The sequence below is a fragment of the Dasypus novemcinctus genome, chromosome Y (assembly GCF_030445035.2).
Source record: "Dasypus novemcinctus isolate mDasNov1 chromosome Y, mDasNov1.1.hap2, whole genome shotgun sequence".
Taxonomy (NCBI): domain Eukaryota; kingdom Metazoa; phylum Chordata; class Mammalia; order Cingulata; family Dasypodidae; genus Dasypus; species Dasypus novemcinctus.
In genome coordinates, this window is record NC_092216.1 from 40,809 (window position 1) to 66,248 (window position 25,440).

Consider the following 25,440-nt stretch of genomic DNA (forward strand, 5'->3'; position numbering starts at 1 on the left):
GGGGGCCACAGAAAGGTCCTGGTAAAAGGATTCGAGCCATGCAGAGCAACCACAGTGGACTGAAATAGAAACACGTAACAGAAATGTCTCTAAAAAGTCCCCAAATATTTGAAAACTGATCAACATATAAATGATCCATGGGTCAAAGAAGTCAGGGGAAATCAGAACTGAAGGAATATGAAAACGGCATATAGAATCTGTGGGATGTGATCTGTGGAAAGCAGAAAAGATTTATAGTAGTGAACACCTGGAGAAGGACAAAAGGTATGTGGGGGGTAGGCACAGGAGAGGAGGCCCTGGGGGGGGAGGGATGGACAGAAGAGAGGAGGCCCTGGGGGGGCGGGCATGGACTAAAAAGATGAGGCTCTGTGTGGGGGGAAGGACACAGGAGATGAGGGCCTCGGAAGGCGGACAATGGAGATGACGCCCTTGGGGAAACGGACTCAGGAGGTGAGGCCCTTATTGCAGTGTACAGCACGGCCTCAGCAGACAAAGCTTGCTGGGAAGTGGACAGACCCACTGCCAGGAAGGGCCAGCTGAGCTGCCTGTACATGGGAGGTGGAGCCAAGCAAACGGAGGATGAAAGACGGAGCCAAGCACACGGGAGGAAAGACGGAGCCACGCACAGGGGACAACAAGACAGAGCCAAATACATGGGGCAATAAGACGGACAAGATGGAGCCAAGCACACGGACGACATGACGGACAAGATGCAGCCAAGGGCACGGCGGGTGACAGAGCCGCCCATGCAGCACAGCACTCACCCTTCCGTCTACCCTCCTGACACAGATGGGAGCTGTCTCCCACGCACAGCTATTGCCCACACACACGGCGCAGATGAGGCCGGGCCCTGGGCTCCGCGGCTCAGAAGGAAGGCTCTGGCACAGGCTGAGCTCCCGGCCTCAGCGCCGTCAGGTGAGGAAGCAGGAGTGGAAAGATAAGCAAGGGCGAACGTGTTCAGCCAAGGAGGAACTCGACAGCTGGGCTCAGGCCTCAAAAACAACTGAAATGAAGGGTTCGTTTCCAAATCGCCACACCTTTGGTCCTCCGTGAAACAGATGGAGCGTGCGCCTCACCAAGCACCTGCCACCAGGCTACATGGCCCGCACGGCCCATGGTGCCACCAGGCTACATGGCCCGCACGGCCCATGGTGCAGAGGCTCTTTCCGCAGAGGCTTGAGATGGTGGTGCATGGGCTCTTTGCAACCCCAGAGTCACAGGTATGTGCACCGGCCGGGTGAGCACACCAGGACTTTCACAGAACACACCCATACGTGCCGTACTATGAAGCACACACCACGGTTTTGATGGACGCTCATTACTGAGGGCACAGATACACGCCACAGGCAAAGCACCTGCTGTTTGCATGGCCGGTCACACATATCCTTTGTGTGACCAGTTACATGTGCTCTCTGTGTGAATAGTCGCACATGCTCTTTGTGCCCTTGCTCCAGGAACACGAGGGCTGTGGTACGGGGCAAGCCTGGAACCGGAGATGGAGTGGCAGATGCAGGGCCAAGGGCTCTGGGGAGCAAGGACTCCTAGATTTCAAAGGGGCACCCCAAATGGCAAGGAAATGCACGCCCAAGATGGGCACGTAGAAGGATAGATGTGGAGGGACAGAGGTGCAACCCAGGATGGGCAGGTAGAGGGATGGACGCAGGGGGACGGCACGTGAAAGGACAAATGCTCGGCCCAGGATGAATGTGGTGAAGGGACAGATGTGTAGCCTGGGATAGGCATGTGGAGGGACGGACGTGGAGGGACAGATGTGCACGTGCAGGGACCGACGCAGGGGGTGGGCACGTGGAGGGGCGGACACACAGCCCAGGGTGGGCTCGTGGAGGAATGGACGTGGAGGGATGGACGTGCAGCCCAGGGTGGGCTCGTGGAGGGACGGACGTGCAGCCCAGGGTGGGCTCGTGGAGGGACGGACGTGCAGCCCAGGGTGGGCTCGTGGAGGGACGGATGTGCAGCCCAGGGTGGGCTCGTAGAGAGACGGATGTGGAGGAACAGATGCACTGTCCTGGATGGGCTCGTGGAGGGACGGACGTGCAGCCCAGGGTGGGCTCACGGAGGGACGGACGCGCAGCCCAGGGCGGGCTCGTGGAGGGCAGTGGGCTCACGTGGCCCCGGTACCTGGCACCGTCCTTGACTGTGCAGTGGAGGAGGGCAGGTGTGCAGCACTGCAGGGGACCCCTGGGCCACCGACTGGAGTCAGGGGGGCTGCGGGTGGGGCAGGGCAGGCCCCTCCTGCAGGCCTGAGCGTCGTCCTGGCAGTGGGAGGCCTGGCCTGGCGGCGGGGATAGAGCACACAGAGGCGCTCCCAGGTCTCCAAGCTCCAGGGAGCTGGTGCTCTGAGGTCCAGAGACCTAGCTGGTGCTCTGGCTAGAGGACACACACAGGCAGGGGGCACGCACGAGCGGAACCACTGGGGCTGCCGCGCCCAGGCTGGGAGGCCAGGGCCCTGCATCCTGGACTGAGCACAGCCAGGACTCTGCCCAGCTCTGCACAAAGTGTCGTCAGGGGCACAGACGTGCAGGCACCGAAGGACGAGTGTGCACCTGCCACACAGACACCGCCAGACAAGTGGGCACTGACAAGTGGGCACCAAAGCACAGGCACTGAAAGAGGAGCATGCACCTGCTGTGCGGGCACTGACAGACGAGCATGCACCGACAGATGAGTGTGTACCTGCTGTGCAGGCACTGACAAGCGTGCACCTGCTATGCAGGCACCAACACACGAGTGTGCATGTGTCACATGTGTACCAACATTATGAGTATACACCTGTCATGTACACTGACAGACAAGCATGCACTGACAAAGGAGCATGCATACACTGCTCAGGCACTGACAGATGAGTGTGCACCTGCTGCACAGGCACTGACGGATGAGTGTGCACCCACAGACAAGTGTGCACCTGCCACACGGGCACTGGCATGAGTGTGCACCTGTCATGTGTACCGACACATGAGCGTATACCCGTCGTGTGCAACGAGACAAGCATGCACTGACAGATGAGTGTGCACCTGCCACACGGGCACCAACAGTGCCCCGACAGATGAGTGTGAACTGACATGACTGGGCACTGACAGATGAGTGTGTACAGACGAGTGTGCACCCACAGATGAGCCTGCACCTGTTGCATGGGCACTGACAGACAAGTGTGCACCTGCCATGGGCACCGGCATGAGTGTGCACCTGTCACGTATACCGACACATGAGCGTATAACTGTCGTGTGCAACGAGACAAGCATGCACTGACAGATGAGTGTGCACCTGCCACACGGGCACCAACAGAGTACACCGACAGATAAGCATCTGCCTGCCGTGTATGCACCAACAGACAAGCATTCACCAGCTGCGCGGAAACTGACAGACGAGTGTGCAGCAACAGAGAAGCATGCACCAGCTGTGCAGGAACCGACAGACGAGTGTGCAACAGACAAGCACGCACTGAGAGACAACTGAGCACCTGCTGTGCAGGCAATGACAAGTGTACACCTGCCATGGAGGCACTGACATACGAGCATGCACTTGTCACATCTGTACTGACACACATGCACCTGTCACGTGTACACTACCAAGCGTGCACTGACACCTGAGCATGCACACACTGCTCAGACACTGACAGGTGTACCTCCTGTGTGGGCACCAACAGATGAGAGTGCACTGACAGATAAGTGTGCGTCTGACAAGCGTGTGCCTGCTGTGTGTGCACCGACAGACGAACGTGCCCCTGCCGCACAGGCAATGAGATGAACGTGTATGAAGATAAGTGTGCACGAACAGATGACTGTGCACCTGCTGCATGGACACTGACAAATGTGTGCACTGACAGACAAGTGTGCACACACTGCCCAGGCACCTACAGGCAAATGTGCACCAATGTGTGCACCTGCTGCACAGATACTGTATCAAGAGACGTGTGCACTGACAACTGAGTGAGCACTGAGTGGGCACACACTGCCCAGGCACCGACAGACGACCATGAACCTGCCGTGCAGGCACCAACAGATGAGCGTGCGCCTGCTGTGTGTGCACCGACAGACGAGCACTGAGGTGAGCGTGTATGAACAGACGAGTGTCAACCAACAGATGTGTGCACCTGCTGCACAGGCACAACACATGAGTGTGCACTGACAAGTGTGCATCGACAGTCGAGTGTGTACCAACAGATGAGCATGCACACACTGCTCAGGCACTGACAAGCGTGCACCGACACGAGTGTGCACCTGCGCGGGCATTGAGACAAGCATGTACGATCAGATGAGTGTGCACCAACTGATGAATGTGCACTTGCTGCAAAGCACCAACACATGAGGGTGCACCGACAGACAAGTGTGCAACACTGCACCAGCACTGGCACGTGCATGCACCAATGAGTGTGCACCTGCTGCACAGGCACTGACAGATGAGTGTGCACGACAGTCGAGCATGTACTGACAGGTGAGTATGCACACACTGCTCAGGTACTGACAGGCAAGCGTGCACTTGCCATGCAGGCACTGACAGACGAGCGTGCATGATAGTCGAGTGCGCACCGACAGAGCCTGGGATGCCCGGAAGACGCTGGACTTAGGAGGAGGGCATGAAGCGGAGCGCGTGTCAGTGGGATCAACACCGCGTTCCGTGGACTCAGGCCGGCGTGCGGGCCTCAGACCGCTCGCTCGGGCAGGGCAGGTCGCGAAGCGCAGAGGCGGGAGGGCGGTCGGGGCAGACACCGGCCTGGGCTCCCCGCTGACCGGTGCAGGCCGCGGGGCGCCATCAGGGCTGTGAGCAGGGCGGGCCTGAGACCTCCTGCGCACGCCGCCCGGGGCTGGTCCAGGGCCGGCAGACAAGGCTCCGAAAACCGCCCGACGTGCTGGGGGTCCTCAGAGGGCCGCCCAACATGCTGGGGGTCCTCAGAGCGCCGAAGGCCTGCGACATGCCCGGGCGCAGATGCGAGAGCGCAGGGGACAACCGCAGCAATTCGGAGCGCATGGGAACGGTGGCGGCTCTGGAGACGGCGACGACCAGCAAAGATACAAAGGTCGGCGGGGGGCAGGGAGCAGCGGGCAGGGTCCACGGGCCCAGACCCCGCCCTCACACACCCCGCCCCTGCGCGCTCAGTCCCGGCGCCCATGGCCGCCCCGCTGCAGGGCCCGGGGCTGCTGCACCTTCGCAGGCCAACCGCACTGGCATTCCCTCCAGGAGGGCGGCTCTAGAAGGGGTAAAGGCAGCAAATGGCCGCGCGGCTTGGATTTGGCCCCAGGGCAGACTGAGGGCGACACCTGCCAAGGCCCACGGGTCAGGCTGAGGGTGGACAGCCAGGAGGTGGGCGTGCCGCCCCCCGCCCCCAGTCGTGTCTGGTGGGGGGCCTCCTCCACGAAGGCCCCTCCCTCGCACAATGCCCGCCCTGAGGCCGCAAGCCCAGGACGCGGGGGTGGGGGAGTGGGGGGGTTGTCCCCCCAGGTGCACTCCCAGGCCCAGCCGGGGGCCCGCGGAGGTCCCGAGGCCCGGTTCCCCTGCGACCCCGGGGAGCACATGCTGCTGACGATGAATGCTCTCGCTGCGGACACGGCGTGGGAAGGCGTTTCCTGTGGGAGCTGCCGCGCCGTCACAATTCATGCCTTGTGTCTCCCACAAAGTGGCGCTGGTAGGACAACTCCTGGATTTTCAAAGAGGGGTCCTGCCGGTGCTGGGAAGCCCTCAGGGCAGTGCGCACCCCGACATCCACACGAGGAGCTCCACTGCGGAGAAGCAGGGGGCTCTGCATTTACCCACCTCCAGCCCACCATGTAGGACAAGCATCAACTACCAGCAGTGCGTTTGCCCGCTGTCCAAAATGAGGTGCATCGTACAGACTAATTCCACTTTTAATATCTCTAAGCTAATTTTAAGGATATGCCTCTTAAACACAAGGAACCAACTGATTTTGCTTTTCCTGCAGGAAAGCAAAAATTGGAAGACAGATCAGAGAGCAAAAAGTTCTGAATATGGAAACGTAAAGAAAATCCAATTAAAATAGACTAGGGCCTTTTACTATTTTCAAAATACCATAATCTGGTTCAATTAGATTTTTTGGGCACCACATGACAAAATTTCCAAAAATGCAAGTGTCCAACACTGCAGTCGCCCTGAAACATGGATGCAGCGTCCTCACCAGGGTAAGCGGGGCCCCTGCCCACTCTACCCAGGCCTCCCTGCCCACCCGTCTGTCCATCCCAGCCCTCCCTGTGCTACCCTGCCCTGCCCGCTCTGCCCAGTCTGCCCTTGCCGTCCCTGCTGGGCTCTGCCCAGTCCACCCCTGCCTGTCCCTCCCTGCCCTGCCGGACCATCTCTGTCCATCCCAGGTCTGCCAGCCCTCCCTTCCCTGCCCTGTCCGGCTCTGCTCAGTCCACCCCTGCCTGGCCCTCTGCAGCCCTGCCCTGCCCAGCCCTCCCTATCCTGCCCAGCTCTGCCTGGTGCACCCATGTCTAGCCCTCTTTGGCTCTGCCCAGTCCTCTGCAGTCCTGCCTTCCCTAACCTACCCAGCTCTGCCCAGTCCACGCTTGCTTGTCCCTCCCTGCCCTGCCTGTCTCTGTCCATCCCAGCTCTGCCGGCCCTCCCTGCTCAGGCCTGCCCAGTTCACCCCTGCCGGCCCTGCCCAGCCCTGCCTGGCCCTCTGCAGCCCTGCCTTGCTCTGCCCCATCCACCTCTGCCTGGCCCTCCCTGCCCTGCCCAGCTCTCCCTGCCCTGCCCAGCTCTGCGGAGTCCACCCCTGTCCGGCCCTCCCTGCCCTGCCCGGTCCTGGCCAGTCTGCCCCTGCCCGGCCCTCCCTGCCCTGCCCGGCTCTGGGCAGTCCACCCCTGCCCGGCCCTCCCTGCCCAGCCCGGCTCTGGGCAGTCCACCCCTGCCCGGCCTGGTTCTGGCCAGTCCACCCCTGGCTAGTCCACCCTTGCCCAGCCCTCCCTGCCCTGCCCAGCTCTGCCCAGTCCACCCCTGCCCGGCCCTCCCTGCCCTGCCCGGCTCTGCCCAGTCCACCCCTGCCCGGCCCTCCCTGCCCTGCCCGGCTCTGCCCAGTCCACCCCTGCCCTGCCCTGTCCAGTCCACCCCTGCCCGGCCCTCCCTGCCCTGCCCGGCTCTGCTCAGTCCACCCCTGCCCTGCCCTGTCCAGTCCACCCCTGACCGGCCCTCCCTGCCCTGCCAGCCGTGCAGCCGCCCTTTCCTCCCCGCGTCCTTCTGATCCCACAGCCTAAGCTGCAAAGGGCGAGTTAAGGACAAGATGGGCTGCGACGAGCAGGCCAGCTGGAGGACGTGGGGAGGCCTGAGCTTGCTCGGGTCCCCTGGAGCTGCTTTCTCGGCTGGCCCAGCCAGGCAGCACCCAGGCTCAGTGCTGGAGCACCTGCGCGGGGTATACCCGGAGGCAGGGCCCCGAGGCCCGAGCGGGAAGCCCCTGGAAGGCGGCTGTGGCTGAGCGCCCTCTCGGGAAAGCCTCAAGCAGGGCTGGCGGCCCCTTCCCCGCACTCCTCACCAGCGGACCCTGCAGCCTCAGCAGACAACCTCCGAGAGAGACCCGCACGACTCCTCGCCCCACTCCGCCTGCACAGAGACGCGCAGCTGAAGCCAGCGGGAAGCAAGTGCTGGCCGCTCTGCTGAGGACGCGCTAGCCCTTCCCCGGCGTCCCACGAGGGAAGATGGCTGGGGGCAGCGCGAAGCCCCCGGGTACACGCCGTGCCCGGCCCGGCCCGGGCTCCTGGCGCCCGCAGGTGGGCAGCGCGAGGTCACAACGGCAGGCCGTCCCGTCCGGCACTAGGGCCCCGGCCCCCAGGCCCGCTACGCACCTGCACCTGCCGGAAGGCCTTCAGCCTCTTCTTGAACCGCGAGGGTAGCACGAAGTCGCAGCCCCGGGCCAGCAGGGCCAGCTCCTTCCGCAGGTCGGGGTCCTGCCGCAGGGAGAGCTCCCGGAGCCTCATGCTGGCGGCTCTCATGGGCGGGCTGGGGCCGGCGGAGCGGGCGGGCGGCAGCTGCCGGCGGGAGGGGCCTGGGCGGGCGGCAGCCAGCTGGCGGGCACTGGGGCGCATTCCACAGGCTGCACAGGCTGCGGGGCCGGGGCGGCGCGCATTCCACAGGCTGCCAGGGAGGGTGGGGAGGGGCCCACAACCAGCCCTGCAGGGCGGCCCCGGCACCGGGAGCAGCCCCGGCCCCACGGAGCAGCTCAGGCCCCATGGAGCAGCCCCAGCCTCATGGAGCAGTCCCAGGAGCAGCCTTGACTCCATGGAGCAGCCCCAGGAGCAGCCTCAACTCCATGGAGCAGCCCGGGTCCCATGGAGCAGCCCGGGTCCCATGGAGCAGCCCAGGTCCATGGAGCAGCCCCGGCCCCATGGAGCAGCCCCAGGAGTAGCCTCGACTCCACGGAGCAGCCTGGGACCCATGGAGCAGCCCAGGCCCCATGGAGCAGCCCCAGGAGCAGCCCCAGCCTCATGGAGCAGCCCCAGGAGCAGCCTCGACTCCATGCAGCAGCCTGGGCCCCATGGAGCAGCCCAGGTTCCATGGAGTAGCCCCATGAGAACCTCGGGAGCAGCCCCAGGAGTAGCTCCAGCTCCAGGAGCAGCCCCAGGAGCAGCCTGGGCCCCATGGAGCAACCCCAGCCCCATGCAGCAGCCCTGGCCCCACAGAACAGCCCCAGGCGCTGCCCCGGCCCCAGGGACCAGCCCCAGCCCCAGGAGGGGCCCCAGGGGCAGCTGGCAGAGGGCCACTTGGGTCTGGAACCTGCTCTTCCTGCCGAAGGGAGCACTGGCCACGCCCGGGGCCCGGCCCTGTGCCGGTGTCACCTGGTGAGCTCCGCGCAGCAATCCCCACGGCGTGGGCCCTCCGACAGCCCCCCACCACAAAGAGGGAGGCGGAGACCACCCAGTGGAGCTGCGCGGCTTAAACACCTGGAAGGGAGAACAAACGCTTCCTCAAAAGAAGCCAGGTCGGCCGAGAAGGAGAGCTGGGGTGCCAGCCCGCGGCCCCTGGGCCGGCGCACTCCGAGGGCCGCGCCGACCATGTCCAGGAAGGCCGCCGGCTTGGCGTCCAGCAGCGGCTCCCCGAGGCCACAGCGCGGTCGTCCTCGCGCGCCCAGCACCCCCCACCAGCGGAGCACACGCTGAGCAGCTAGTGCAGCTCAAAGGTTCTCTTCAAGAGCTGGGAAGACACTCAGAACCGCAGCTGTCGTGCCGCTTTACGTTTGGGGTGACGTTTAAGACAAGGAGGCACCGGGCGATGGAGACAGGCTGGATTGAGCGCGAAGCTGTTGGCACCGTGCTCCTCCTGCCGTGAGGAACGGGAGCTCAGAGGCGGGAACGTGTGATGTGTGTGTGTGTGTGCACGTGAAGCCCCTGTGGCTCAGCGCTGGAGCACAGGCTTCCCACGGGCAAGGCCCTGGGCTGGACCCCTGCCCTGACACCTGAAATAAATACCGTGCAAAGATGGGTGCCTGGGACGGAGCTGGGAGGAAAACCTCCCTTACAGGAAGCGAGGCGGCCGCCACGTGGGGTTTTCTGTGAGGCGCGTGGTGCAGGGACCGTTCCAGCATGCAGGGAGCACACGGGGAGAACGGGAGAATGCAGAAGGCAGGGAGAGCAGGGGAGAGCGGGAAGAGAGCAGGGAGTGTGCAGGGGGAGAGCAGCGAGTGTGCAAGGAGGCACAGGGAGAGAGTGGGGAGAGAGCATAGAGACAGCAGGGAGAGAAGGGGGAGAGAGAGTGGGGAGAGCACGGAGAGAGCAGGGGGAGAGCAGAAGAGAACAGGGAGTGTGCAGGGAGAGCAGGGAGGGCAGGGGAGAACGGGGAGAGTGGGGAGAGCACAGAGAGTGCAGGTAGTGTGTAGGGGGAGAGCAGGGAGCAAGTGGGGAGAGCGAGGAGAGAGCGAGTAGTGTGCGGGGGAGAGCAGGGAGTGTGCAAGGAGTGTGCAGGGAGAGCACAGGGGGAGAGCAGGGAGAGAGCAGAGGGGCCAGGGGGAAACAGGTGGCGGACTTGGCCCAGTGGTTAGGGCGTCCGTCTACCACATGGGAGGTCCACGGTTCAAACCCCGGGCCTCCTTGACCCGTGTGCAGCTGGCCCATGTGCAGTGCCGATGCACGCAAGGAGTGCCCTGCCACGAAGGGGTGTCCCCCGCGTAGGGGAGCCCCATGCGCAAGGAGTGCGCTCCATAAGGAGAGCCGCCCAGCGTGAAAGAAAGTGCAGCCTGGATGACGCAACAAAAAGAAACACAGATTCCCGTGCGGCTGACAACAGAAGCCAACAAAGACGACAAAGATGCAGCAAACAGACACAGAGAACAGACAACGGGGGTGGGGGGGAGGGGAGAGAAATAAATAAATAAATAAATAAATAAATAAATAAATAAATAAATCTTTTTTAAAAAAGAAAGGGGAGACAGTGGGGAGAGCACAGAGTGCAGGGAGAGAGCAGGGGGTGTGCAAGGAGTGTGCAAGGAGTGTGTGGGGAGAGCACGGAGGGAGCAGGGAGATCGGGGAGAGAGCAGGGAGAGAGTGGGGAGAGCACAGGGAGAGCAGGGAGGGAATGGGGAGAGTGCAGGGAGACAGTGTGGAGAGAGCGGGGCGAGAGCAGGGAGTGTGTGGGGAGAGCAGGGAGTGTGTGGGGAGAGCAGGGAGCGAGCACAGGAGGCGAGCGTGCAGGGAGCCATGAGCCCTGGGAGAGACTGTGGGGAGGCGGAGGCCACAGGAACAAGCAGGACTGGATGCTGATCCGGGGGGCCGCTGGCCCCGCTCCCCCTCCAGCCTCACCCGCCCCTCAGCCTCCACACCATAAGCTTTCCCACCTGAGAAGGGGAATTGGAGCCTGTGCTATGGTGGAGGCAAGTCTCCCCAGGACGCTCTAAAACCTCAACAGGCTCTTCACGTCAGAACGGAGGAGTCCAAACCGTCCACGGGAAGGCCAAAGGCGTGGCCAAGCCTACCAGGCTTGAAGAAAGGGATGGAGGACTGATTTCCACCCGTCACAGCGGTGGTGCCGTGCACAAGAGCGCCGAGCTCCAGCTGATTCAGACAAGGCACTGAGACAACTCAACAGGGAACGAACGGCCTTTGCGTAAAACGGTGTGGAAACAACTGGGCGTCCAAATGCCAAACCTAGAAGCTGACCTCAGACCACACAGAAAACGAACGTGAAACTGACCACGGGCTAAGGCAGGAGCTGAACCTACGGACCCAGGAGAAGCTTCTTTTCTTCTTGGGACTGGCTAAGGTTTTTAGATTATGGATAGTACTTGTGCAGATGTACAATAAAAAGGGATAAACTGGTCCTTGTCAAATTTTAAAAAGCTTGTGCTTCAAAAGACAGCAGCGAGTAGAAGAAGCTGTGGTAAGAAATCTTGCCAATCACAAGTCCGGTAAAGGAGTTGTATCCTGTGTGCATAAAGAACTCACTCAGGAACAAGACCAGAAACCCAACGAAAAGCAGGGGTAAAAGATCTGAACTGAACTTTACCAAGAACAAAAAACACACAAAAAACAAAATGCAGCAAAAACCCACGGAGATGCTCGACGTCAAACAGCCCCGGTCCAGCACCGCGTCGCACCACCAGAATGGCTGTGGCCAAGGATGCAGACGACCGAACCGTCAGCCCGCGTTTGTGGGTCTCAACGGGACGACGAGGGAACAGCCACTCTGGAAACGTTAAACACACGCTCACTGTCAATCCAGGAGTTCCAGCTGAGGTGTCCACCCGAGAGAGAGGCCAACGCTCGACCACCAAGGACCTGCCCGGGGAGATGCGTGCGGGGACGCGTGTGGAGGTCCTTGTGGAGACCCACACTGTGAGGCAGGAGACCCCAGCCTGCACGCGGCCCCCGCAGCCATGGTCTCCCGAGGCAGACAAGCCGCGGGCTGAGCCACGGAATTCTGCTCAGCAACGGGAACGCGTTCACAACCGGTGGGCGTCGTGGAATGCTCAGACCACTGTGTGCTGCTGTGCTTACGTCAGTCCTCCTGACACGGCTGCCGTGGACGTGTGTCCCGGAAGGAAGTGGGAGCTGCTGACCACACGGGCTGCTCCGGGGGCAACCCAGTTCCTTCAGAGCAGTCCCGAGGCTGCCTGCATGCTCCCAACGGCCCTCGGTCAGCACTACCACGAGTGCTGGACTCAGGCACAGCGGCAGGGGCGGCCTCAAGCCGAGGCGCCTGAGCAGCAGCCACGTCTCCAGGTGCAGGGATGGCCCCAACTGGGCCCTGCCTGCCAGGCCACAGGGCGGGGGCCCACGGGGGGGGCGGGGCACAGGGGGGTGCCCACAGGGCAGGCCCAAGAGCCGTGCCTGAGGGCGCAGGCTCAGCAGGCTCCCAGGAGGCAGCCCGCAGCAGCAGCAGCAGCAGCAGCAGCAGCAGGCGTGGGATGGCAGGAGAGCCCTGGTAAGCCGCAAGGCCTTCACCTTTAATTAAGGACCATGCTTGCACCAGCATGTGTTCTGGGGTCCTTGACAGCTGGCCTGGTCAGGGAGGGCCTCTGCCCCCCACAGGACCCCAGCTCCACCTCGGCTCACCCTCTGCCCTGCCTGAGGACCCCCAGCCCCACCTCAGCCCCCTCCAGTCCCGCCTGGCTTCCCCAGCCCCTCCTTAACCCCTTCAAGCCCCTCCTCGGCCCACCCCCCCCAGCCCTGCCTAGGAACCCTGCAGCCTACTCTGGCTCCCCCCCCATCCCCCCAGCTGTCCCCAGCTCCTCCTAGCCCCCCCCAGCTCCCCCCAGCTCTTCCTCAGCCCCTCCCAGGCCCCTCCCCAGTTTCCCCCAGCTGCCCCCAGCTCCTCCTCAGTCCCTCCCACTCCCCCCGGCTCCCCCCACCTCCTCTTCAGCCCCCCAAGCTCCCACCAGCTCCTCAGCCCCCCAGGCTCACCCCAGCCCCTCCTCGGCCTCCCCAGCCATGTCTCAGCCTATCTGGCTCCCCTCAGCTCCTCCTCAGCCCCCTCCCTGGCTCCCCACAGCCCTGTCTCGGCCTCCCCAGCAGTCTTGCCCCTCCCCGGCTCCCTCCAGCCCCTCCTCAGGCCCCCCAGTCCCGTCTTGGCTCCCCCTGCGTGGTCCTGGAGCCAGGTGCTGGTGGCTCGGGCAGCCACCCACCAACAGGCAGGGTCCGTCCAGGAGCCCCACCCCTGCACACCCCTCGCCTCTGCCACGTGCTCCCAGCCTGCCTGCCTCCTCTGGAGGTGGGCTCCTCTCTCCTTTCACCAAGTGCCTGCAGGCGGCAGAGAAGCCACGAAGGCACAGCCCCCTGGAGAGCTCAGAGCAGAGGATGGCGGACCGCAAAGAAGAGCCACGCAGGCCAAGGAACCCTCACGGCGGCGGGGCGAGGCCTGGGTGAGGCAGCGCAGCCTCTGAACTGCCCTCAGGCCAGCGCCCCTCACCTCCCCCAAGACACGGGACGGAGGGCACACGAGGGCCCAAGGCGTCCGCGGCTCAATGTGCCCAGGAGACTGCCACTCAGAACATTCAAAAAATCTCATTGCTCATCCTCCTCTAATTCAGTATGAATTTGCTCAAACAGAGGTGCTTCAGAATAAAAACTGCTCTGTGGAGAAAGAAATGTTCTTCTGGAATACCATAAATCTAAAAGGCTTGGCGGGAAAATACTTACCTGTGAGGAAACGCTTCTCTAATCATCTAAACCTAAAAGCACACTTAGTAAGACAGGAAATCCAAGAAATAGGAAAATGACCCCAAACCTGGGCTCCCAACATCGAGGCTCTTAACACTGTTTTTCAGATCCCATCAGACCCCACACTGGGACGCGAAGAAGGTTAGGGTACAGTGCCCAGGAGCTGTCCAGGGCCCACGTGGAGCCCCCGGGGCAGGCCAGCTGTGATCACAGGGCCCACGTGGAGCCCCCGGGGCAGGCCAGCTGTGATCACAGGGGCCACATGAAGCCCCCGGGGCAGGCCACCTCTGGACACAGGGGCCACGTGCAAGGCCACAGGGAAGGTCCAGCTCTGGACACAGGGTCCACGTGGAAGCCCACGGGGCAGGTCCAGGTATGAAGACAGGGTCCACGTGTGAAGTCACGGGGAAGGCCCAGTTCTGGACACAGAGTCCACGTGGACGCGCACTAGGCAGGTCCAGGTGTGAACACGGAGCCCACGTGCAAGTCCACAGGGCAGGCCAGCTGTGAACACAGGGTCCACATGGAAGCCCCGGGGCAGACGCGTGTAGCATGGGCTTACCCTCCTTGAACGGCCCCCTGGGCAGAGATGCCCTGCCGGGCCGTGCGGGACACCCCACACCCCTGGGAGAGGCGCCCTGCCGGGTCGTGGGGCCGTGTGGGATGCCCCGCACCCCTGGTAGAGTCACCCTGCTGGGCTGTGTGGGACGCCCTGCACCCCTGGTAGAGGCACCCTGCAGGGCCGTGCGGGACGCCCTGCACCCCTGGTAGAGGTGCCCTGTGGGGCCGTGGGGCCGTGCGGGACGCCCCACACCCCTGGTAGAGTAGCCCTGCTGGGCTGTGTGGGACGCCCTGCACCCCTGGTAGAGGCGCCCTGTGGGGCCGTGGGGCCGTGCGGGACGCCCCACACCCCTGGTAGAGTAGCCCTGCTGGGCTGTGTGGGACGCCCTGCACCCCTGGTAGAGGTGCCCTGTGGGGCCGTGGGGCCGTGCGGGACGCCCCACACCCCTGGTAGAGGCGCCCTGCAGGGCCGTGCGGGACGCCCTGCACCCCTGGTAGAGGTGCCCTGTGGGGCCGTGGGGCCGTGCGGGACGCCCCACACCCCTGGTAGAGTAGCCCTGCTGGGCTGTGTGGGACGCCCTGCACCCCTGGTAGAGGCGCCCTGTGGGGCCGTGGGGCCGTGCGGGACGCCCCACACCCCTGGTAGAGTAGCCCTGCTGGGCTGTGTGGGACGCCCTGCACCCCTGGTAGAGGTGCCCTGTGGGGCCGTGGGGCTGTGCGGGACGCCCTGCACCCCTGGTAGAGGTGCCCTGTGGGGCCGTGGGGCCGTGCGGGATGCCCCGCACCCCTGGTAGAGGCGCCCTGTGGGGCCGTGCGGGACGCCCCACACCCCTGGTAGAGTAGCCCTGCTGGGCTGTGTGGGACGCCCTGCACCCCTGGTAGAGGTGCCCTGTGGGGCCGTGGGGCTGTGCGGGACGCCCTGCACCCCTGGTAGAGGTGCCCTGTGGGGCCGTGGGGCCGTGCGGGATGCCCCGCACCCCTGGTAGAGGCGCCCTGTGGGGCCGTGCGGGACGCCCCACACCCCTGGTAGAGTAGCCCTGCTGGGCTGTGTGGGACGCCCTGCACCCCTGGTAGAGGTGCCCTGTGGGGCCGTGGGGCTGTGCGGGACGCCCTGCACCCCTGGTAGAGGTGCCCTGTGGGGCCGTGGGGCCGTGCAGGATGCCCCGCACCCCTGGTAGAGGCGCCCTGTGGGGCCGTGCGGGACGCCCCACACCCCTGGTAGAGTCACCCTGCTGGGCTGTGTGGGACGCCCTGCACCCCTGGTAGAGGTGCCCTGTGGGGCCGTGCGGGATGCCCTGCACCCCTGGTAGAGGTGCCCTGTGGGGCCGTGGGGCCGTGCGGGACGCCCCGCACCCCTGGTAGAGGCACCCTGCAGGGCCGTGCGGGACGCCCTGCACCCCTGGTAGAGGCGCCCTGCAGGGCCATGCGGGACGCCCTGCACCCCTGGTAGAGGTGCCCTGTGGGGCCGTGCGGGACGCCCCACACCCCTGGTAGAGTAGCCCTGCTGGGCTGTGTGGGACGCCCTGCACCCCTGGTAGAGGTGCCCTGCAGGGCCGTGCAGGACGCCCTGCACCCCTGGTAGAGGTGTCCTGCGGGGCCGTGCGGGACGCCCCACACCCCTGGTAGAGTAGCCCTGCTGGGCTGTGTGGGACGCCCTGCACCCCTGGTAGAGTCGCCCTGCTAGGCTGTGTGGGACACCCTGTACCCCTGGTAGAGGCACCCTGCGGGGCCGTGGGGCCGTGCGGGACACCCTGCACCCCTGGTAGAGGCGCCCTGGCAGGGCGGTGCAAGATATCCGTCCCGTACCTCTGGGCTCTCCCCACTGGCTGCCAACAGCTCCCATCATCCCCCCCCCCCCAACAAATGAAAAGGGTGTGTTACACAGCCAGGTATACACTGGGGATAAAACGATAAAACCTCCCCACCCCTAGCCCAGATGGGAAGCACTGGTGCTGGCTTAATTCCACTTCCATAAGAACATCTGTCCTCAAGAGCTCTTCTTAGTGTGACACACACTGAATTTTTATCTCAGTCTTTGAAGGTACAGAGATCCTCAAAACTGGACTAGGTTACTTAAGACAGGAGGTCAGTTTAAGAAGGAACACTGGGGGGGTAGGGGTGCGGTGGGGGTGGTGGGCCGAATGGGACCTCATATTTTTTTAATGTAATAGTTTTACAAAATCAATAAAAAAAAAAAAAAGAAGGAACACTGGCATCTCAGAAGGTGCTGAAGTCTGCAAGCCTTATGCACTTTTATTTCCTCTTGCCGAAGCCAGTATTTCAGTCCCACGACAGCTACTGCCGAGCAAACGCCCATGTGATGCCACCGAGCCGAGAAGGGCCGGTTCAGGGACGCACATCCTAGAGCACAGACAGACGCACGTGGGGAGAAGGCAGGACGCCGGCTGCACATGCACAGGGGACCCTCGCCTGCACTTCCCCATCCTCTCGGGGCAAGGGCAACAACCTGGGGTCTGGGAGGGTGAGTCGGGTCCCGCGGCGGGTCCCACAGCAGTCCTGGCCGTGGGGGCCCTGCGGCCCGCGCCGCTCACCGGCCTTGCGTTCTGGACACACTGGCTCCTGCTGCCCGGCCCTTGGGGCCCTGGAGCTGCAGCCCCTGGGACGAGCTGAAACGCCAGTTCAGTTCTGGGAGCGTGGAGCCCTGGGCCTGGGGAGGCCAGCTGTTTCCCCCCTCCAGCCTGCAGTCGGTGTGAGCGCCACGGGCCAGGTCACAGGTGGACTGTGGATGTGCAGGGGTTACCAACGCACACGCCGGGTGGGCCCCTGCAGCATCTCAGACTGCTTCCAAGATGGGTCCTTCAGTGTTAAACCTCACAGCACGATCCATACCGAGTCCTTCCCGCAACGAAGCTTGAGTTATTGACAAAAAACAAAACACACACAGTGTGCCAACTGTTAAGGACAACACTGCCACCTCAGCAGGGCTCGGCGGCGGGGCCAAGGGGAGGCAACTCTGCCGGTTTCTCTCAAGTAGACAGCCCTGCCCGGGGGGCCCTCCTGCAGGCGGACAGGACCTGGGGCGCTGCTGACCCCAGCCCTGCTCAGGGGACCCTCCCACAGGCTGACAGGACCTGGGGTGCTGCTGACACCTGCCCTGCCCGGGGGGCCCTCCCGCAGGCTGACGGGACCTGGGCCGCTGCTGACCCCAGCCCTGCTCGGGGGGCCCTCCCGCAGGCTGACAGACCTGGGGCGCTGCTGACCCCAGCGTGCTCTCTGGGAACACACCCCAACCTCGGTCTTTGTGGCGTAATTTCTTCAGCCTGGATGAGAGAGAACAGATGGCACCTTCCTTCCAAGGCCCCACTCAGACGGCTCCTCTCACCCAGACAGACAGGCTCCAAGGACAGATGGACACAGCCCCTTCTCAAGACCGGGTTCAGACGCCTCCTTCACCCAGACAGACGGGTTCCACGGACAGACAGACAGAAGACCCTTCATGAGACCCTGCCCAGACGCCTCCTCTCACCCAGAAAATCAGGCTCCCTGGACAGACAGACAGAAGCCCCCTCTCAGATGTCTCCTCTCATCCAGAAGGGCTCCCTGGACAGACGGACAGAAGCCCCCTCTCAAGACCCCACTCAGACGCCTCCCTCACCCAGACAGACGGGCTCCATGGACAGACGGACAGAATCCCTTTCTCGAGACCCTGCTCAGACGCCTCCCTCACCCAGACAGACAGGCTCCATGGACAGACAGACAGAGAAGCCCCCTCTCGAGACGCCGCTCAGATGCCTCTTCTCACCCCGACAGACAGGCTCCTGGGTGGACGGAAGCCACCTGGGAGGTGCAAGAAGCAGATGGAGGGGCCGGTCTGGGGTGGGCAGCCTCGCCTGGCTCCTGGAAGCCCACTGGGGGCTGTGGGGAGGGCGGGTGGAGTGTGGTCTGGGCCACGTGCTGTTGGGAGCCCACCCTGCACTCCCCAACCTCGCCTCTGAAAGGTAGTACAAATCGAACAGTAACTTTCCCTGGTGCAAAGAGTGGAAAGGCTCTTCTCCCACCTTCCCTTTTAGAAAACTTGTCACTGGAAGTCCTTCCTGTGCCCATGAGGTACGAGCACATCTTTAAAAATGTACATAAGCCCCTTGCCCACTTTACAGCTCGGGGTGCCTTTCTCAGGGACACAGGGCCATCTCTGAAACGGGGGGCCAGGATCCAAGTCACAAAACCACTTCGGGTCATCAAGACACGACATGTTTACTTTTCTTTCCAATAAAGGCAACTAGCTACACTGACGGCCAGCTCTCAGGACAGGTGAAGTGGGCGGGCTCCGAGCCCCTAAACCAGGGCTCCCAGATCAGTGGACAGCAGATGGGGTGGGGGGCTCCAGACCGGCTTCTCTGGGTAAGCCTCTTCCAGCATGCCCCTGGACGACAGCCCCAGCAGAGGGGAGCCCGTGGGCTGCCAGGCCCACCAACCCAGCTGTGGGAGAGGGGCCTGGCCACCGGGCGTGCAGCCGGCCCTGCAGCTCACCTGGGGGCTGCTGGGGGATGGTGCTCCTAGTGCCTGAGGGCAGAGCCCAGGGCATGGCAGGTAGGTGGAGGGGAGGGGGCCGCTCCAGACGGGGACATCCTACTGGTCAGGTGTGTCCCCTTGGGTAGGTGTGTCCTGCTGGTCAGGTGTGTCCCCTTGGGCAGGTGTGTCCCATTGGTCAGGTGTGTCCCCTTAGGCAGGTGTGTCTTGGTGGGCAGGTGTGTTCCCTTGGGCAGGTGTGTCCCCTTGGGCAGGTGCATCGCCTCAGACAGGTATGTCCTGCCGGGCAGGTGTGTCCTGTGGCCAGCACATCCAGGTCAGCTATGAAGTGGCAGAGCTCAAGGGCAGGTGCAGGCTGCAGAGAGAGCATTTCTTCGTGACTACCGTCCCTGGTAGGGGAGGCTTGCTTGGACTCATGACCTCTCCACACACTCATGAGAAACTTCACCACTGCAGGTGTCGAGAAAGACAAGGGAGCGCTCATCTTTGAATGGTTATCAAACACTTCAAGAATTTCACCTCTTACTTGCACCAAGATTCTCATTGGTGCTGATAAACATTCCAGTCCTAGAGAGACAAAACATGTCCGCACAGGCCCTATCACAAACGGGCACAGCAGCTTTATCTGGGATACAGAGATGGCAGCAGCGTGAAGGCCGCCTGGCACTTGGATGGAAAGCAAGATACAGTAAGCCCGTACGCCGACACCCACACAGCAGCAAGCTGGGGTCACCTCCTGATGCATGTGGCCACGGGGCCACATCTCCAACATGAACGGAAGAAGCCATGGGGCCCCAGTTCTGTGAAATTCCAGAAAACGAATGTCACCCATGGTGACAGAGAGCAGACTGGTGATTCCACAGGGACAAGGGCAAAGGGCATGCAGGAAACCTGGGGGGGCTCTGCACCCTGACGGGGGCGGTGCCTCACCAGGTTCACACGTTTGTCAGACTCAGCACAGGTGCACTTAGAGCAGGAGCTGTTTATTATTAAGCCTGAATGAACCCCGAGCGTGCTTTCATCCAATGGCTGGCGCTGCTGAGCCTTACTGTGTCCTGGGCACCAGGGCAGAGCGGGGGATGCACAGACAGAACACCTCGGCTAACGGAGCTTATACTTCAGTAGGGGAGAGAGGGAACGAGAAAATACAGATGTAAAATGCACTTCATGTGAGATGTGACCGGTGGGACGAGAAAGATGAAGCAGTGACGGGGACAGAGAACGGCCAGGAATGGCCAGGATGGAGGAGGGAAGGCATCGGTGGGACACGAGCCCAGGAGGTGGGAAGCGGGGCCTGGGGACGGCCAGGGACGACTGCCGGGCAGAGGACACAGCAGGGTGAATCCCTGCAGCAGGAGGGGCTTGGAGCAAAACGGCTGCTGTGCTCGGGCAGCCTAAGCAATGATGCGGGTCCAGGGGCTAGGCTGGGGGAGACGAGGACAACGGCTGCCCTTTGTCTTTCTCGACAACTCCACTTCCACCTTTTTTAATTTTTTAAAAGATGTATTTATTTAATTTCCCTGCCCCTGCCCAGTTGCTTTTGCTGTCTGTGTCCATTCGCTGTGTGATCTTCTGTATCTATTTCTCTTTTTGTCTTTTCTTCTCATTTTTCTCTTCTGGGATTCACTGGGATTCGATCCTGGGGACCTCTGCTGTGGAGAGACGTTCCTTGTCAACTGCTCCACCTCAGTTCCTGGTCTCTGCTGTGCTTCACTTTGACTCTCCCCTTGTCTCTCTCTTCTCGCATCACCATCTTGCTGCGTGACTCGCTTGCGCGGGCACTGGCTCACCGTGCAGGCACTCACGCGGGCACTCAGCTCACCGCACGGGCACGGGCTCACTGCGCAGGCACGCTTTCTCTTCATCTTTTTCACCAGGGGGCCCCAGGGATTGAACTCGGGTCCTCCCATATGGTAGGCGGAGGCCTGATCACTTGAGCCCCATCCGCTCTCCCCACTTCCATCTTGACGCTGTTCCCTCCACTACTAACGTGGCTCAAGCGTCATCACATCAAGCACCGGGGTACCTCCCACACTAGTCCACGGCAGCCTAAACTCGTGCTGAGACACTATTCCCGCCAGGTTCCTGGTCCCTTCAGGAGCCACCGATGACGATAATCAGCCACAGAGCAGGTAAGAGAGTCCTCAGCCCGGAATTCAATCCAGCCCTCATACCACCGGCCCTGGCTCATCTCCCTGCACCTCAGGCCACTGGCCTGCTCTAGTCACAGGGGCTAGCAGCCCCATCTCTACCTCTGCTCATTTTCCTTTCCTGGAACGGCCTCCCTTCTTCCCACTCCAATTCAAGGCAGTCCCCAAGCCCCAGCCCATGGCTCACTTCCTCCACCATTTTCCCTCCAAGTACACCCTTGGAAATGATCACTCTCTACTTGGAACACCGATGGAACTTCATTTCTATTCTTTTGAGGGTTACTGCCTGCTTTGCATAATACATATTCTTTGCCTTTGCAACGCAGAGCAACCCTCTGCATATGAAGTCACCGTCAAAATTTACCTTCAACTGGAGTCTGATTTCCTGTCACTGAGAGCTGTTTAACGATGGAGTGGACAGGTCACTAAATTATTACTAATCCCCATTAGGAGGAATATCACGGGGGGGGGGAGGGGGAAAAGCCATTCCTAGAGTAAGCTTTCCGAGACCTGGTCCTCCTCACGTATCCTTTCACCAATAAAATAAGGGACTTCGCTAAGACTTCCTAAGGTGCTAAGGTTCTGCACTTGAGCAGCAAAGTACGTTGGGCCAGGAGTGAAGAGGCAGGTGGTGGGGCCCTGTATTAGCCAGTCAAAGGGGTGCTGATGCAAAATACCAGGAATTGGTTGGTTTTTATAAAGGGTATATATTTGGGGTAGAAGCTTACAGATACCAGGCCATAAAGCATAAGTTCCTTCCCTCACCACAGTCTATTTGGAGCAAGATGGCTGCCGACGTCTGCGAGAGTTCAGGCTTCCTGGGTTCCTACGTTCCTAAGGTTTGCTCTTCTCTTGGGGATCAAGGTTCCTTCCTTCCTGGGGCTGGCTTCTCTTTCTTCTGCACGCTGACTTCCCAGGGCTCCAGCTTATGTCTTCAGAATTAAACTCCAACATTAAGAATCCAACATCAGAAAACTCTCAACTCTGTCCTCTGCCATGCCTTTTATCTGTGAGTCCCCACCCACCAAGGGGTGAGGACTCAATGCCCTAAGGATGTGGCCCAATTCGAGCCCTAATCAAAACTCAATCATGCCCAATAACAGATCAGATTATAAACACAATCCAATATGTATTACTGGAATTCGTAACTATATCAAACTGTTACAGGCCCTCAGTTCCTGTGGGCCCAGCAGGTCTTTTTCTGCACACATCTGGAGAACTTAAGACATGTGGAGAAAGCTGCTGGCAGCTTTGCATTCTCCTTCAGATCTCATTCTCCGGGGAGACTCATTCTCTAGAAAATGTTCTAGATCATGTCAGGCAGTCACCAATAAATTAAAACCGAAGAGGTCTCCCTTGCCCCTCAGCAGTAGGCAAACTTTGGCTGGAGACCATGTAAACACCACGTGGTGACGCGCTGAACGCTTAATGTTGACGTGGGCAGACATCAACTGACAACGTTTCCATATTACAAACAAGCCAGAAGAGCAGCCTTCAGCTTTCAGGCTTCAGACAATGTGCACAGAACATACACTCTTCTATACCATCCGGAGGCAACATTTAAATTACTGTACCTGACACAGCGTAGAGTAACACGACAGCACCTTTCGTGTCTATGTTTTTCCAAAACCACTGCTGTCCAGCTCTAACTGCTGCTGATTTACCACCAAAGAAGTCAAGGAGAAACCTCTACTGTCAGTTAAGCCCAGAAGAAACTGCTGAAGATCGAGGAACAAGAATCAACCTGGAAAACTCTAAACAAACTAAAATTACGACCACCTCGGGCCCGAGCCCACGAACGGTAAGCTTTTCGGTATTCAGGGCTCTCGGGGGGCGGGCAGAGACTACCTGGTGGCACCTGGCCACGCCTGGCAGCCTCCCTCCGGCCTCGTCCACACCGAGCCACGCGTGGGGCCAGCGGCGCGAGCGACGTGCGGCGGTGTCGGCAGAAGGAAGGGTGACTTACTCCTCGGGTCCCCGCGGACCTCCGCGCTCCTCGGGCGTGCTGCCCGCTCCTCGGGCTGGGCGCGGCCCCCAGGGGCAGCGCGGGCGCCGGGCTCAGCGGGGCGGCGGGCGCCGCCAGCTTCTGCAGCACGGCGAGCCTGGGGGCGGGGGCCGCGGCCGCCGCGGGCCCGGGCCGCCCCGCGTCCCCTCCGGCCAGGCCGGCGCCGCCGGCCGCGCGCACCGCCCGCAGGCAGTCGCGGAGCATGGCCTGCGTGCTCGACTCGCTGAGCCAGCACAGGAACAGCTCGTCCACCTTCATCTTCAGCACCGGCTGCAGCACCTTGCCGGGCGGCATGGCCGCGCCTTCCCCGCGGGCCGCTCCCGGGCTCCGGCGGCGCGGGCGGACGAGGGGGCGGGACCGGCCCGCCAGGCCCGCCAGGCCCGCGCCGGCTCCGGGCGCTTCAAAACGGGCGCGCCGGCCGCGCCCCCGAACGAGGTCGCCGGCGTTGCGCGTCACCACGCCCGTGGCGTCATAGCGGCGACACGCACGCCGCCGCCTCCGGAGGCCGCGCACGGCGTCCCAGGGCCTCGGCCGGGGGCGTCGGTGGGGCCGGGGTGCTGGGGCGATCCCCGAGGCTTTGCCGCCCTTCGGGTCCCCGGCGGCGAGGCCTTAGGGCCGCGGGGGCATGAGCATGCGCGGTGCGTGCCCGCCGGAAGCGGCCGGGAGGCTGGTCGGCTGGGCATGCGCAGTGCGTGCTCCCCGGGAGCCGCCGGGAGGCTGGCCGGCTGAGCATGCGCGATGCGTGCCCGCCCGGAGCGGTCGAGAGGCTGGCCGACTGAGCATGCGTCGTGCTTGTCCGCCGGGAGCGGCCGGGAGGCTGGCCGGTTGGGCATGCGCGGTGCGTGCTCGCTGGGAGTCGCCGGGAGGCTGGCGGAGGATCGAGGCGAGCGCGCGCGGGGCCGAGGACGGGGGCGGCCACGCGCGGTCGCGCTGCCGCACGGACGTTGTGCACGGATGGTCGGGGGAGAATTAGCTGGGCAAGGCCTCTTTGCATCTGTAGCTCGTTTCGTGCGAACGAAACGGGCTGCCTAAGAATTCGTTATGGAGACCCCTAAAACGGAGACCCCTAAAATGATGGGGGGGGGGCGCTGACGTTTAAATTAATATGTTAGACAAGATTATGGGAATTTCTCTGAGCAGTTGACTCAGGAATTGGGCAGCCTCCAAATCACACGTGCAGGGGTGGGGAAGGGGGTGCCCTGGAAAATCCCTTCTGGGAAAGGGGGGCCCTTTGGGGATTTTTTTAAAAACTCGTTTTACTGTAAGGATGAACTGTTTTTGTAATTGCCAAAAAACAATAAACAACTATAGTTTAAGAGCGGTTAAGTTAGTTACTTTTACCACTTTTGTCCTAATATCAGCTTATTTCCTAATATCTGATTATTTTAACCCTGTTTCCTAATCAGAGTAAAAGTCCACCAACATTTATGTTTCCGGTAGACACTGCCTCATTCACTGCACAAATGCATCCTCTCTTGCTTTTTAGTATCTTTTTTATTTTGTGATGTATTTTCTTTTCCTTATGTATTGCTGGACTAGCATAATTTTACAAAAAATAAGTTTTCCCTGACCTTTCCCCTTTGAAAGGGTCTCACAAGCTAGGTCTTCCTACTTTGAGGCTGTAATTATTACTCACTAAATAACTCTTTCAAAAGCCTTGGTTTTATTTTGTGTGATAGTGATTTAAAGCTAGGTTTGCATTTTATGTTTGGAGCAAAAAGCCATGTATATTTAGTAATGAGAGCCTTAGGCAGGAATCTGTGCAGTTATTTTTATTAAGTGGGCTGCCAATGTTTGCGTGTACACTGCTGTGGTTTCCGAGGTTTATCAATACCGATCTCTATTTGAGTCGAGCCCCTGCAGGAATCCTCTCCAAGCACACATCACCTTTTCACTCTGGGCTGTCGAGTAAGCCCCCAGCCGCTGTTCAATCCACGCGTGTGGTTTACGGGAGGAAAAGGCTTTTTTTGAGCGCCTGCACAGGGCTGGCTTTATGTGCCGGGGGATGTTCATGCAAGGCAGTGGGCAGTGCTTGTGGTCCAGAAATAAACCCGGGAGAGACAGGGCTGCGCCTACAGGCCTCTAGGGACGCGGCCCTTGCAGGACAAGGGAGGCGCTGTGGGCGCGGGGCGGGGGGGGGGGGGGGCACCCCCACAGGGCCGTGGGGTTCTGCTCACGGCCTCGTGCCTGCTGAGCGGCCGGGGCGAGCTCTGCCTTTCCAGGGATTCCGAGGGAACGTGCCTCGCTCCTGCCACCGGAGCTGTCCCCCGGGAAGGCCGTGGGTGGGCCGGCCAGAAGAGGGGGGGCAGGTGGGGGCAGCTTCCGGTGGGGGAGAGTTGTTCTCCTGCCTGTTTCCACGTGGAGGCGGGAGGGGAGGGCGCTGGGATCGACTGTGGAGGGCGGCTGCTGCACCCCTGGCCCACCTGAGCGCAGGTGCCTCCCGAGACCACAGCGCCTGCGCAGTCTCCGAGCCGGGCGCCCGCACCGGCCCCACAGCGGCTCCCAGCGCTGGTTGGAAGTGCGCAGGCGCAGGCCCCGCCCCGCCCTCTGAATCCAAACTGGCCTTTTTCAGGTGGCCGCCAAAGCACACCTGAGAGGGTCCTGCAGGCTCAGGTCAGTTCCT

At 61.8% G+C, this 25,440-nt stretch overlaps 1 protein-coding gene across 2 annotated transcripts in view; it reads right to left on the reverse strand.

Annotated features, from left to right (window-relative positions):
* Positions 1-23,175, reverse strand: part of LOC101438696 (serine/threonine-protein phosphatase 2A regulatory subunit B'' subunit beta) — a 53,146-nt gene extending 29,971 nt beyond the window's left edge. Inside the window, exon 1 of one of the 2 annotated variants that reach the window (XM_058292205.2) lies at positions 22,779-23,175. In XM_058292205.2, coding sequence (XP_058148188.2) covers positions 22,779-23,111 — 333 coding nt within the window. In that variant the 5' untranslated portion in view covers positions 23,112-23,175. Of the gene's footprint in view, positions 1-7,808; positions 8,090-22,778 lie in introns of those variants that run through there. The other variant, XM_071213441.1, reaches the window with a different exon arrangement.
* Positions 23,176-25,440: the final 2,265 nt, after the last annotated feature.